The following is a 14,622-nucleotide window of genomic DNA, read 5'->3' on the forward strand; positions in this document are numbered from 1 at the left end:
CGCGCCGCAGCGAGGGGGCGGGGCGAGGGGCGGGGCCACGGCGGAGGCCACGCCCCCTCCCGACCTTGTTCCCGGGACGCGCCGCCGCCGCCGGGCCGGGCCGGGCAGGGCAGGACCGGTCCCCGCCGCCGCTGCCGGTAAGACCCCGTCCGGGCGGGTCGCGACCGCGTTGCCCTTGGGCTGCAAATGGGGGAAACCGTGCGTTTCCCTCCCCGCTCCCTTGCTATGGCGGGCGCGGCCCTTCCCGGGCGTCTCCCCCGGGAGGAGCATCTGGTACGGGGGGAGGCAGGGATGAGGCTGGGGACCTTCGGCATCTCCGGCTTTGTAGCTGGGGACACCTTTGCGGATGGCAGGGAGCTGCGGTGGCCGCCGCCTCCTCCTCCTCCTTCTCCTCCTCCTCCTCCTCCTCCTCCTCCTCCTCCTCCTTCTCCAGCGGGCCGGATCCGCGCAGCTTTGCAGCGGATGGCAGCAGCGAGCGCCCTGGGAAGCGTGTCCAGCTCCTCCCTGACACCGCTGCTCTGCTTTGCCTCCAGCTCTCCTTCCCCACCCACCCCACAAACCCCCGTTCTTCCCCAGATTGCAGCCTCTGCCCCGTTTTCCTCCACTTTTTAGCTTTTTATCCCACCTGCCTGACCACCGAGCCGCTCTCGGCCAAGGGCGCTGCTTGGCTGGTGCCGTGGGCTGCCCTTTTCCCTGTGGTTTGCTTTCGGGCGGCTGCGGAGGCGGCTGCGGTCACGCAGGCCAGAGCGTGGCCGACGCATGGCATCCTTTGTGCCGTGCCTTCTGCACCGTGCACCGTCACCAGCTGCTTGGCCAGCACAAATCTGAGGATCGGGCACCTCCCTCGTCCCCATGCACAGCATCTCTGGGCACAGCGCAGGAGCAGGCGAGCAGCTCGCTTGATTTAAAAGAAGACGAGCTTTTCACCCTTTCCTGTGTCAATTCAGATCCAGCCCCACCATCGCTGCTGCCGGTCAGATCCACGGGAGACAGCGAAGGCGGCGTCCCGCCCCGGAGCTTCCTTCTCCCATGGGACGCAGCTATGGTTTCCCAACCCCCTTTTAATTTCCTCTTGGGATTTTTGTTGTGTCGCTGAATTGCGCAGCAGGTTTAGTGGGTTACCCCAAATTAATATTCAAGGGGGCTGAGGACAGCAAGGCATGACGGGCTGCTGTTCCTATAATTTATTCTTTTTCTGATGAAGGGGATCTGGTACAAAGCTGAGCTGCTCTTCATTCTGCTTTCATATGGTTTTGATTGAGTGCTCGGTTTCAGCTTTGTCCTGGGAAAGGTGGGGAGGGACTCTCAGATCGCAAACATCCGCGTTTAACAGCTACATGGCCCCGTAGCGCAGGACACGTGGGCTGCACAGATGTCCCAGCATCACCCGGCTGCCAGGGACCTCGTGGCCCCGCAGCCACCACAGCAAGCGGGGACAAAGTTTCCCACCGAGATGCACAGATTTCTGCTGTGGGATTCAGGATGGGTGCAGGCTTCTGGGAGGGAAGTTTGTCTTCATTTGTGCTCCTCGTTTTATGAAATATCTTGGAGTGTATGCAGCAAGGGAGGGGAGGAAGGAGTAGATAGCGGTGTCTGGGGTCAGGACGGGCTGGTGGGGAGCTGGCACGGTTGTCCCCCCATCCTGCTTCCCTTTCCCTGCCACCTCCCTGGGGCGAATAACAACCCCATCCCCTTCTTCTCACCCCGCAGCAGAGGCCGACATGACCACGTCCTCCCCGTGCTAGGGCTGCCCCCCACCGCCTCGGTGACGTCCCCAGCCCGGCAGCGAGGATGCGTGCCTGGAAGGCGGTGGCCAGCACGCTGGCGCTCAGTGGGGTCGATGTGGTGGTCACCACGCTGCTCTACGCCCACGGCCGGGGCGGCCGGGATGTCCTGCAGGACCTGCGGCACTTCAACATCTTTAACTCGCTGCTGGACATCTGGGGGGGCTGCCTCTACCGCAGCTGCGTGCTGCTGGGGGCTGCCATCGGGGTGGCCACCAACACGGCCTACGGCCCCCGGCGCCTCAGGGCATCGCGGACCTTCATCGCCGTTGTCTGCCTCCTCATGGGTATCTACATGATGGTGAAGCTGCTGCTCTACTCGGAGGTGCGGAGGACCATCAGGGACCCCTGGTTCTGGGGGCTCTTTGCCTGGACCTATGTGGCGCTGGCGGCCACCTTTGGGCTGTGGCAGCTGCTGGCCTGCGTCACCTCCTCCCGCGAGGCGCTGGGGCCCAGCTCTGAATCCCGCGCCGAGGCAGAGGAGAGCTGTGACGGCGGTGCCCCACGGGACAAGCGGGAGGAAGCGGCGGGTCCCACCATCCATAAGCTGCTGTCCTACACCAAGCCGGATGCCTTCTTCCTGGGCATCGCCTCCTTCTTCCTCCTCGTGGCCGCACTGGGTGAGAGAAGGGACCAGAGGGACCACGGTGTGCTCCCGTCCTCACTGGGAGGGAAAGAGCCATGGTGGGGGGACTTGGCAGCATCCCAGGCTTGCTTTTTTGGGTGCGCTGGGTGGCATGTCCTGCACAGGCTGGGTGAAAAATGTAATGCGGCAAAAAAAAAAACGTAATAGGGGATAAAATACACTGGGGAATGAAACATCTCTGCGTGCCACTCAGGGCTGTGCCTCCTGAGACATCTCATGCAATGGCTGAGTATCTCCGTGGTGGGGATGGGGTTGTCCACAGGCTGTCGCAGTTGGACATACAGGTCCTGTGCTGATCCCGTGTGGTGGGGCTGAAACCCCATGTCCTGTGCTTGTCCGGCAGGAGAGACCTTCCTGCCCTACTACACGGGGCTGGCCATCGACGGCATTGTGGTGCAGAAGAGCATGGACCGCTTCTCCACGGCAGTGCTGGTCATGTCGCTGCTTGCCATAGGAAGGTAATCGCAGGGGCTGGTTTTGGCCCTGGCGAGGAGGAGTTTGGGGCTTTCCCGCAGGAGCTCGCAGTGGCAGTGGTGGGCACGAGCTGTCTCACCTGCAGCCGCTCCGCTGGGTCCCTGCCAGACCCCAGGGATGTGCTTTGATTTCTCTGCGCCGTCATGGTGCTGAGAGGCTATGGTGGCAGTCACAAGGCCGTTGCGTAGCCCTCCGTGTCCGTCTACTAGTGGTGGGGGAGCAGAAGCAGACACAGGGGATGGGCTCCCTGGGGAACGCCGGTCTGGCAGCGCGGCATCTCCTCCCGAAACTTGTCACTACCAGGGTTAGGACCAGCCGTCCCCGTGCTGGTAGCACCCAGAGGAGGTGTGGGCTGGATTAGTCATCGCTTCCTGGGGTGGAATGTGGTACCAGCACAGCATTGCCCAAGCCCTTGGCCTGGGCGTCGGGGTGTTTGTGTTGCTGAGGAGTGGGTTTCGTGTCCATTGGTCTATAACGTTTCTTATCTGCAATTAGCTCATTTGCCGCAGGTATCCGGGGCGGCGTTTTTACGCTCATATTTGCAAGACTGAACATTCGCCTTCGCAACTGCCTCTTCAGGTCGCTGGTGTCTCAGGAAATGAGTTTCTTCGATGAGAATCGCACAGGTTGGTTCCTCTTTCCCCCGGATTTGCTCTAACCCCTCTATCCCATCCCAGTATTTTTTTTTCCCCTTGGTTTGCCCTACCAGCACATAGCAGATTGGGGGCAGCTAGAGATGGCACCCAAATGCTTGTGTTCAGAAAGAGTGGCAGAAAGCTCTTCCCTTTCGGGTGCCTCCCACCATGGGGTTGGGACAGGATTGCCCAGCACTCTGGGGATGTCCCATTGCCACCGATCAGCCGGACATCCAGCAGCCCCAAGGCTGACGTGTTCATCTCCGTTCATCCCCAAAACACCTACTTTCCTCCTCCCATACCTCCCATCCCATGCCCGCTGGTCGGCCGCTCTCCTGCTCTGCTCTGGGCATGGGAAACCTCAGATGTGTGAAGCTTGCTGGGCACGCTTGTGGCTTTCCCTGCTTGCCATTCAGTCCTGTCCTGGTCCATGCCGCTCTGGTGTGGTCCCAGCCTGCTGTAACTTTTCCCACATTTAATTTCTTCTCAGTGATATTTTTAGTTTTGAGGCTATTGCCATATTTAGCAATCGCTGCATGGTGCCCTGGTAGCTGAGGACACCGGAGATGTTATTGTAAGTGGGATACGGGTAACCCTGGACTAATACTTACACAAAAGCACGGGAGGTCAGCTGGACTCAAACACGGGCCAAGCATTTAGGAATTCAGGGTGATGTTTGCTGGCTGTAACGTTCAGTTCCACCAAAGGACACCACAGAAGCTTTGCCCCTTGGTAGCTAGACCCACGTCCTCAGGGTCACTTGGGTCGGCTCCAGGCTGCGGGGCACACAGCTAAACCCAAACAGCCCTCTCCGAAGCCGCCTCGCGCTCCTCCACAGGGCATGCTGTGCCTGGCCCTGGCTGGTCCTGCCAGGATGGCAGGGAAAGGTGCCAGCAGTCCCTGGCAAGCTCCTGGAGTCGTTTAGAAATGAACTTGGGGCTGGGTTTACAGCTCTGGAGGTGCATTCAGCAGCCCAGCAAACACTCCACCCACACACCCGCTGCCCCTCTGCGTGCCCACAGGGTGCCCTCTGGTGTAGGGTGCTGCTGCAGTCCCCTTTGCTGTCCTGCAGCCATCCTTGGTGACCCAGGGACGTAGCTCATGCCTTCAGATGCATTTCATGTCCCTCATGCATGCAGCAATTCAAGCTCCTCTGTTTTGCTTCACATCCACAGCAGTGGAGAGTCACCCCACTTCCATGCCGCCCTTCAGACCCCCAGCAAGGGGTGGGTTGAATGGAGAGCTCTGTCTGTCCTCTGGCATGGGACATGGGACACCGCTAGGCAGTGACCTGCTGTGGTGACGTGTCCCTGCTCTCTCCAACCCCTCATTGCTGCAGGGGATGTCATCTCCCGCCTGACATCGGACACGACCATCGTGAGCGACCTGGTCTCCCAGAACATCAACATCTTCCTGCGCAACGTGGTGAAGGCCACGGGGGTGATCTTCTTCATGTTCAGCCTCTCCTGGAAGCTCTCGCTCGTCACCTTCATGGGCTTCCCCATCATCATGCTGGTGTCTGATGTCTATGGGAAGTACTACAAGGTAGGCAGGAGAAGCTGGCATGGCCACGGTGTGCCACAACGCTGGGCTGTTCCCCTTGTGAAGCCATCGCGGAGATTGTGGGTGGCCTTGGAGCTGGTGGGACTGATGCTCGGGTGCTTTGCTGCCAGCAGTTGGGGCAGGAAGGCGGCATTAAACCTGTATGGGCATAGCCTCGGCTCTTGCCTTGCTTCATGCTCAGGAGTGGAAGCATCTCAGGTCTGACAGGAGAGGTAGCTTAGCCGTGGGATGTCGCATATGCGCCTGCCTGTCCTCACGCAATCTGTCCTCGCCCCTCCCTTTGGAGTGATGGGTGGAGGTTAAACCCAGTGCCGAGCTTCCTCCCTCCGCCTGGGGCTAGTGTGGGCCAAAGGCCATCTCCTGTGGCTAATACTGTGTCCCATGGACCATGCGAGTCCTGCACTGCTGCTCCCTGCATCGGTTATTGGAGCTTTCCACTGTGCTGGGGACGTGGTGTGCAAAGGTGCTGCCAAAGCAGGGCCCTTGGGTGCTGCCTCTCCTGGCTGTGGCTCCTCCTGTGGGTCAGGCACTCGTGAGAGGAGCGGAGCTGCCCTTGGTCTCCAGACCTGTCCCTGACTTGGAAACTCCTGGAAGGGCTCCTGGGCCAGGCTGACCCTGTCCCGTCAGGGCACCGGGAGCAGCAGCTCTGCCGCAGGCTTCCTAAGTGACCCTGGGCATGGCACTTCACCTCCTGCAGCCCAGGTCCCTCCTCAGGGACAGCACGACGAATCTGTTCCCCTCCTGGCACAGTGCCCCAGCCTGTCCTGGGGTGTGGGATATAGCCCAGTGCTCAGCCTTGTTGCCCATGGCCTTGGAAAATGTCACTGTGCCACCTTTTCCCAAGCCCAGCAGAGTCCGGGGCGTGCAGGGAGTGGTGCCACGGGCAGCCCGGCGCCTGCTGAGCCCCCTCTGCCTCCCTCCGCTCCCTGCAGAAGCTCTCCAAGGACGTGCAGAACGCCCTGGCCAAGGCCAACAACACTGCTGAGGAGACCATCTCAGCCATGAAGACCGTCCGCAGCTTTGCCAACGAGGAGGCAGAGGCGAACGTGTACTGGCAGAAGCTGCAGCAGGTGTACAAACTCAACAAGCGGGAGGCCATGGCTTACACCTACTACGTCTGGTCCAGTGGGGTAGGTGGCTGGCGCCAGGGCTTCCCCATATGGGGCTAGGGACAGGCAGGGGACGTTGCTTCAGATCCCAAAACACACGTGGCTTGATGTGCATGCATCTCCTTTGCTTCTAGGGAGCTTTGCGGGGCGAGCCCAGCTTTGATGTCCGCTGCCTGTAATCCCCTGTCTCTTAATTTTAATTTTTTTTTTCACTTATCAAAAAATATATTCCATTCCCTCTTAGGGCAGTGCTGCATCGTGCCACCGAACGGTCTGCTTTCTCTTGCAAATAAGAATATAATTGATAATCGCTCAAGGTCGTGGAAAACCCTGTGTTTCTGTGTTGCTGCATTGCGTGCCTGTGCCAGCTCATCTCCAGGGCTCCGGCTGGGAAATAGCCATGGCGTTGGTTGAGCTTCTGCTCAGAAAGAGAGATTTTCTGTGTGTGGGTGGTGGCAGGGGGAGGCTGCTGGGGTTTGGATTTGGGGTTTGTTGAGTGTTTTTTTTTTTTTTTGCAAAATGCTTTTTCATCATTCAAGACCAGATGGTTTGGGACTTCTCCTATATTGGCTGCTAATTAAGGCTGTGCAAAACCCTCACGTGAGGCTGCCCTTATCTCTGCACATTCAAGGATCGAAGTAGCCTCTGGGGAAGGGTTTGCGAGTTATGGTGCCCTCCTGCAGCTGTGGGAGACTTTATGGCTTCCCAAGTTTGGAAGCAAAATTTGAGCATTTTTAGCATTGTTTCTGAGCTCCCAGGTGAAGCCAGAGCGTGAACTGGGTCAGCACAGATCCCACTGAGTCAAAGAAGGCAAAACCCCTCAAGAACTGCTCCTGCGGGGCTCACGTAGAAAGAAGCCGATGGATTTAGCACAGCCCTGGTAGAATCCTTCTCGGAGGGAACACAGGACCTTGAGGTCAGATCGTGGCAGAGCAATAGAGGAGGAATTTTTTTCCCCAGTATTTTTGTCTGTGTGAATTTACAGCCTGTCCCGCAAATGTCACACAGAGCACCAGGGCATCGCCACTTTCCTGAGCACCCAGGCACCGTGGAACAAAACCAGCTGAATAAAGGCAGGGGCTGGTATTTGTCATATCAGAGCTGATCTATCTCCTTTCTAGAGTAGGTGGTACCCCCCCACACTGATTTCAGGCAAGAGTTGAGGTTGTGCTTCAGGGACTTGTACATGCCAGGAGGATTTTTTGCATTAACTCTTGGCTTGATTTTGTGCTCTAAATTAAAATGTGTCACATTCATATAACAGAAGGTTTATTTTAGTGGTGAGGTGACTGCATGTGTTGGATAATTTGAGTGTAGATTATTATGCTTGAGGATGTTAGTCATGAGATGCTCTATTATTTCAGGTAAATTTTCCCTCCTTGGCTGTTGCCTGTCTGAACTTCTGTTCTGTTGAAAGATCTCAGCCCAGTGCCTTAAATCAGCCCCTGTACTGAAGTTGTTTTTCCCTTCAAATATCATGCTCGCTGCTAGGGCTGTCAGCTGTACGCTGTCAGGGATGCTCAGTTTGGGGCTCAAAGAATAAATGTCAGCACATGTATTGTGGGCTGTTGTGTGAGTCATTACAAATGCACCAAAATGCAGTTGTCCTTGCTGATTTGGGGGTGTTTTCTTGCTTTCAGCTGACCCTCCTGATCGTCCAGGTCAGCATCCTTTACTACGGTGGGCACCTCGTGATCTCTGGGCAAATGACAAGCGGAAACCTGATATCCTTCATCATTTATGAGTTCGTCTTAGGAGACTGCATGGAGGTGAGTTTGGTTTCTCCCTCTGGGCCACCCCGTATCAAGATGATATTTGTCTTCTAGAAAGTCCCAGGGCAGTCGCAGGGCTAGATCCAGCGTTGACCTCCCTGTGATGCATTTCCTTGGCGCTGTGGCTTCGCCCACCACTGGGCTCATTCTCCCCTCTGCTCCCCGCTCCCCTCCTGCTGTGGCCTCGCAACCTGAACGCACCTGAAGCAGCTCATCCCCCGATAAGGCAATCGGGACCAAAGGGGTCTGGTTGGCCCTGCTGAAGGGCAGAGTCCTGGCTGCCTCCCAAGCACGTTTCCTGGCATGAAGGATGCAGGGATTACGAAGCTGCCTGTTAAATTTCAGGCTTCATTAAAAACCTAATTATGTTACTTCCCCCCCCCCCCCCGGAATAGGCTGCAAGCTGCTGCGTTGGCAGTGTGTTAGCAAGATGGGATTGTGGGTGGGATGGTAGAGCCCACCCGGGGCTGCCTTCCCCTTGCAAAGGCGTAAGCTTGGCTAATTGAGGCAGAAATGATCAAGTCGAGGTTTCCTTGCAGCCAAGTGTGGTTTCGGCAGTGCTTCAGCCTTCGCGCAGCAGCAGAGCAGAGCTGGAGGCAGCATGCCTGGCTTTCACCATCTGTTTGGATGACTGCAGGCTCTGGTGGTGTTTCCAGGCTGTGTTTTTGGTGTGTTTGGTTTGGGTTGGGTTTTTTTTTTTCCCCTCCTGATGGGAGGGGCAGTGGCAGTACAAGCTGTTCTGCAGCTCTGGGTTTAATATTGAAAAGAGCTGACATGATGGGGCATTTATCCCAGCGAAGCCGCTGTCAGCGTGCAGCAGTTGTAGTTGGGAAAGCGCAATGGTAAATCCACTAGGCCCATATCCCGGCAGGGAACAGCCATATCAGCTGCCAAACAGTTGTCTACAAAGGTCCAGCCTGAAGCTGCTCTGCGTTTGTGCTAGGGAACGAGCCGGCTGCCCTCAGGAGCTGGGGCGATGTGCTGCCATACGTGGACTCTGTTGAATGATTGGGTTGAGGAGCTGCTGGTCTTGAGCAAAGAGAGATAGGTGGAGGATTCTGGTGGAAGCTTGGGTCATGTATCTCCTGACATACATCTTCTCTTCCCAATCCATCTGTTTCCTTCTTCTGTTCCCCTCTGGGTCTACCCATGCATAAATCCCTTTAGATGCCCTTTCCCTGGATGTGTCCATATATCCCCTCTGTACACTGCATAGGGAAAAAGCTTTCTTTTTCTGTGTCTGATGACTGTAGTTACTGTCAGATGATAGACTTGGGAATGCTTCAACCGTTCTCCTTACAAGTCACACCAATTGCCTTTTCCATCACACGGGAGGGTCTCACCGTTGCCTCTTCCCTTCCAGTCTGTCGGCTCCGTCTACAGCGGCCTGATGCAGGGAGTGGGAGCTGCCGAGAAGGTGTTCGAGTTCATTGACCGCAAGCCAACGATGGTGAACGACGGGTCCCTGGCCCCAGACCACGTGGATGGGAAGGTGGAGTTCAGAAATGTGACGTTTTCCTACCGCACTCGCTCTGCAACGCAGGTCCTCCAGGTGAGCCTCGCGGGCACAGAGCGCTCCCCGCCACGAGGCATCACGCGCTGCTTCTCCATCGCAGCAGTAACCGATCCCCAGCCCACGGGAAATGTCAGCTGCCCTTTTGGAGATGCATAAAGGCAGGCTCAATGGCATGCTGGAAAACAGATTATAAGGAATAGCGGATGTTTAGGGCTGGCCTTCCCTACAAGGAATGAGATTTATTAATAAAACCCTTGTTCCCCGCTCAGGCATTAAACACGTCAGTATGGTACAGGGCTTTGTGCCAAGCTGTCTCAGACCGTTTCCATGGGAGAGGGGCTGGGGTCACGGGGCAGGGAGAGGCAGCAAAGAGATTAGTTTGCTTTGCAGTTTTTAGAGGTCTTGCTACATCAGCAGGCAAATTTGAAGCAATTTTGGAGGCTTCTTGCTTCCTCAGAGCCAGGAGAGATAGCTGATGTGGCACATCACCAAGGTGGAGGGTCACCGTGGCTGGACTTCAGCTACCTTTCTTGCATAGTGCCCGAGCCACTGCCCTGGGACCCTGGGAAAAGCCAGGACCTGAGCATGCTCTCCCTTCCATGTTGCAGAATGTGTCCTTCACCCTGCACCCCGGCAAAGTGACAGCGCTGGTGGGTCCTTCGGGGAGCGGGAAGAGCTCCTGTGTCAACATCCTGGAGAACTTCTACCCTCTGCAAGACGGGCAGGTGCTGCTGGACGGGCATCCCATTAACATGTATGATCACAAGTACCTGCACTCAGTGGTACGAGCGACTGATACGTGTATTCTAGCTATCGCCTGCTGTGATCAGAGGGGATGGATGGTAGCATTGCATGTTACTTTGGATTTGATCTGGCAACTTCTGAAACGTCCAGAAAGCTGGAGGCTGGAGGTGGTCCAGGAAATGAATTCAGATAATTCGTGGGGGTGGAAGGGAAAGGGATGGAGAATGGTTTCATGGGGAGGGGGAAGTCTTCCGAAAACAGAACAAGAAACATGTTTTGTTTTGTATATTTTGGCCAACGCAGTAGAAATATGTTTTTAGTTGTTGGATTAATTATCGTCTAAATTGGGTTTGGAAAAAAGTGTTTTGCATTCCTCCAGCACTTGCTACCTTAAAATCTTAAAGTAATTCTCAGCTAAAGGGGAGTTAAACCTCTCGGGATCCTGGCAGCAGCTGGAGCACCGGAGGGGCTGGGTGGTTTGCCCAGGACAGAGGTCCAGGCCCCTCAGCTCTTGTCTGTGTGTCAGCACAGATCAGCCTTCATCTCCTCTGCAAGTAACTGCCTTCTTTGTTTGCCCCCAGAGCGAATGGCCTCACCAGTCAGCAGGAAAACCTGAAAACAATTGATCAGAGACAGGCTGGAAAGCCAAAGTCAGTGTGACTAATTTACATTCCCTGCCCGTACTGAGTGAAAATTAGAAGACAAGCAAGCCTTTCAGTTTAGAAAGCCTGGTGTGGTGTTAGGAGCACGGGGAGAAGTCAATTAAAATATGACTGTGTCCCGCTGGCTCTCTTCATGCCCAGTTCTGAGCAATAATTTGGAGGGTTCAATTTATTTTAATATTGAGTGTTTGACAAAGCAGGCTGAATGTGAGAGTGAGCAACAGCGGCTGTAAGGTAGGACAGGGAGGCTGTTGCTAAGCAATTAAGGAATTGCAGCAGCTATGTCCGTAACTTGCTAATTTTGGATTAAAAGATGCAGGAGAGCTCATTCACATGGCCTAAGCGTGATTGCTGGCCTTGAATGGAAAATCAGCAAGGCCCTGGGAGAGGATCTCTCCCGCCCGTCTTGTCCCAGCAACTGGTTTCCCATACTGGGAAAAGCAAACAGTGATGGGAATGACAGGTCTGGAGCAAAACCACAGCAGGGTCTTGGAGGGGGAAGCCTGTCCCAGATGCCAACGTACCAGCATGGCATCAGTTTTCTTTCCTGTGAAACGGCTTCCCAGCAGATGATGCCAACTGGGCTGGGGCTGCCGCTGGGCACCCCGTCATTAGCATCCTCACTGGAAGCTCACATTGAGGCACTTCTCTGTCTTGGTTTAATGGTGAAGCTCTGCCTGGTTGAGTCCTTACCCAGCAGGAACAAATGCCGATGATCTGAGGCACCGGCTAGTGCGTCTTCTGCTCCCAACCGCCTGCTCTTCCCTTCCTTTGTGCAGATCTCCCTGGTGAGCCAAGAGCCAGTGCTGTTCGCCCGCTCTATTGCCGATAATATTTCTTACGGCTTAACTTCAGCCTCCTTCGAGTCGGTTGTTCAGGCTGCCCAGAAGGCCAACGCACACGCCTTCATCACGGAGTTACAAGACGGCTACCACACAGGTACGAAAATCCCTCCGTTTGCACTTGAAAACATTTTGTGCCTAGGAAAGGCAGAACCTTTCCCCTCGGGTGGAAAGTCAGGCAGGTAGTGACGGACACCAGCCTGTGGCAGCTCGGAGGCCCTGTAAAGGCGGTTACATGGAGAGGTGCAGCACCCTGGCTGCCTTTTGGGGTGACTGAGCTGCCGCAGGATTTCTGAGCCCATCCTGGGCGAGCATTTCTGCTGCTGCTCTGTGGCAGCAGGATGAGTGTCCCCATCCCGTCTGGACCAGTCCGGCTCCCAGTGCCTGGCAGTGTTACGGAGATGTGGCACTGGCAGTCTCGCTGTTTTTCAGTGCCGTGACCAGGAGAAAAGCCCAGAACCCAAGCAGTTAGCTGTGTACCGCTCCGCCTGCATAGGAAGAAAAGAAACCTGCGATAAATCCATAGTAATAAAAGCTGATGTGTTTGTGACAGCGGGACTTTGTGAGGAGGCAGGTCAGACTGATGATGGTTCATGTTTATGGGAGCCAGCAGCGACGCAGCTGCATGGGCCAGGGCAGGAGCGGGGCTCGGCGTTTGGATGATCTCCCAGGCTCAGGGACTTCTCTGCATTGTTTCCATGAGCATCAGTGCTTCAGACCTTGGGACAACAGCGGAGAACTTGCTGCTGGAGGGAAGGACTGCAGCCTCGGGGATGTTTACTCATTTAAACTGTTCTGCCAAGCGCGCAGAAGCATTTACCTGGTCTTTGCTTCAAACACCATCCTGATGCTGCTGGCTGGGAGCTGAACTTGGTGGCAGCTCTTGATTTTTATTTTGATCCTTTCCTCTCCCTCTTGACCCAACAGAGGCAGGTGAAAAAGGAGCCCAGCTGTCAGGCGGCCAGAAGCAGAGAGTGGCAATTGCCAGGGCCTTGATCCGAACCCCCCCCATCCTAATCCTGGATGAAGCCACGAGTGCGTTGGATGCGGAGAGTGAACATGCGGTGAGTAGGTGACTCAGGTGTTTGGGCCAAAGAGGCAATCTGGGTTTGGAGGAAAGACTAGCTCCAATTTCCAGCCTGTGGACAAGCTTAGTCTTGACATGGTGCAATCAGAGGTTTGGGTAAGACGCTAATTCCTGAGCAGAAATTTGCTTCCCACACTGCTGTAGCCACCAAGAAGAGAATAATCCTGTGCTCACAGCAGCCAATGCCTGGCAAACCTGATGAGATAGGGATCTCTGCCCATTTTTGAAATGTGAAAAGTGTGAATTGGCATACAGCGGCACTGTGCAGCCTTTTAGGACAATATACAGAGCAATACCCTAAAAATGGTACTGCAGCAGGCAGAGTAGGACCGCCCGAGCTAAAATCCCAGCTGAGGCACCAAAGAAACCACGCTGGCAGGAAAGGCCCTGAGCTTTCCGTGAACTGAGCTGGGTTTATCTGTCTGGGATGTCACAACCAAACAGCTCTACCAGTAGCAGTTTGGCCTTGCTGGTTTAATGACATGAGGGAACGCTAGTTCAAGGTTGAGGTGTGAGGACATGTCTCCCGGTCCCAGCAGATGAGCACTGCCAGCCCATGGTATGGGGCAGCACAAGCATCCGACCTTGGAGGAGCTCATGGGCTTGCAAGTCCTCAGCCACCTGTGTGGCATCTGATGCCAGCCAGGGGCTGGTTTTGGCTAGCCAGGGGTGTCAATGTGACATGTGGCTTGGTGGCCATCTGCCTGCTGTTAGACCTTAGTGCCATTGCCTGTCTCTTGGTGAGAAAACAACTCCCTCTTGCTTTGCCTTGCTACACCTAGGAAATAGCCTTGCTTTTCTGAACAGCTGCGTTTACCTGATATTGGCTTCCCGCAGTCCATGCCAACACCACGTGGCCTCCAAATTTGGGGCCCAGCTCTAACAAGAACCCAGCTTGCAGGATCAGACCTGGCAGCGCATGTGTGCGTACCGCACCTGCGGGCTGGCTGGACTGAGATGGTCTTTTGGGCTGCACGGCGAGAGCCAGGAGCTGGGACGGACATGCTGGTGCTGGTAGTGCTGCAGGGAGTCTTGTGGCTTCTGTGTAGCCAGAGGAGAGCAAACCTCCCATCCAGAGGTTTCTTAACACAGACCACAAAGCTGCTGTTCTTCCTTCCAAAGCGGAGCCAGTGACGCTCGGGCACTAATGTCTTTTCCTCCTGTGCAGATTCAGCAGGCGATTTACGGCGACTTGCAGAACCACACGGTGCTTGTCATAGCTCACAGGCTGAGCACTGTCGAGAAGGCACACAACATCATTGTGCTGGACAAGGGCCGCGTGGTGCAGCAGGGCTCGCACAAGGAGCTGATGGAAGAAGGAGGCCTTTATTCCAAGCTGGTGCAGAGACAGATCCTGGGGTTGGAGGGAGGCGGCGCCGACAGTCGCCAACCCGCAGCCCGGGGGGATTCAGCGAAGGCGCCCGGCGGGCTGGAGGAAGAGTTCAGGATAGACCATTCCCTGCCGGCCGTGGCACAGGACGATTACAACACCACGGCTCACAAGTGAGAGCAGCCAGGGCCGGCGCTCAAGACGCTTGCTGGGACGCTGAGACAGGAGGCGGCTTGCCGACGGGCTCGCGCGCTGCAGAACGACGCCCGTTTGCTCACCCACGCGCGTCACACACCCGTGCACACACAAACACACACTATAGAGCTTCCTGCATTATGGTCCGGCGGGCAGATGCCGGCTGGTTAAACAGGGAAACAGATTTATTTGAGGGAGTTGGGTCTTTAGCAATTCCCAGCATTTCTACTGGGTTTCTTTTCTTACTACCAGTAATTCCTCTT

At 55.7% G+C, this 14,622-nt stretch overlaps 1 protein-coding gene across 1 annotated transcript; it reads left to right on the forward strand.

The window, feature by feature from the left end:
• Nucleotides 1-89: 89 nt before the first annotated feature.
• ABCB9 (ATP binding cassette subfamily B member 9) lies at nucleotides 90-14,386 on the forward strand. The gene is made up of 12 exons (XM_082324860.1): nucleotides 90-137; nucleotides 1,711-2,404; nucleotides 2,774-2,888; nucleotides 3,400-3,530; nucleotides 4,879-5,084; nucleotides 6,035-6,232; nucleotides 7,852-7,980; nucleotides 9,347-9,535; nucleotides 10,108-10,281; nucleotides 11,685-11,844; nucleotides 12,675-12,811; nucleotides 14,003-14,386. The coding sequence occupies exons 2-12, from the start codon at nucleotides 1,792-1,794 to the stop codon at nucleotides 14,339-14,341; spliced, it is 2,391 nt and encodes a 796-aa protein (XP_082180986.1). The 5' UTR covers nucleotides 90-137; nucleotides 1,711-1,791; the 3' UTR covers nucleotides 14,342-14,386.
• The last annotated feature ends 236 nt before the right edge of the window (nucleotides 14,387-14,622 follow it).

The sequence above is a fragment of the Platalea leucorodia genome (genome assembly GCF_965183815.1).
Source record: "Platalea leucorodia genome assembly, chromosome: 12".
NCBI classification, from domain to species: Eukaryota; Metazoa; Chordata; class Aves; order Pelecaniformes; family Threskiornithidae; genus Platalea; species Platalea leucorodia.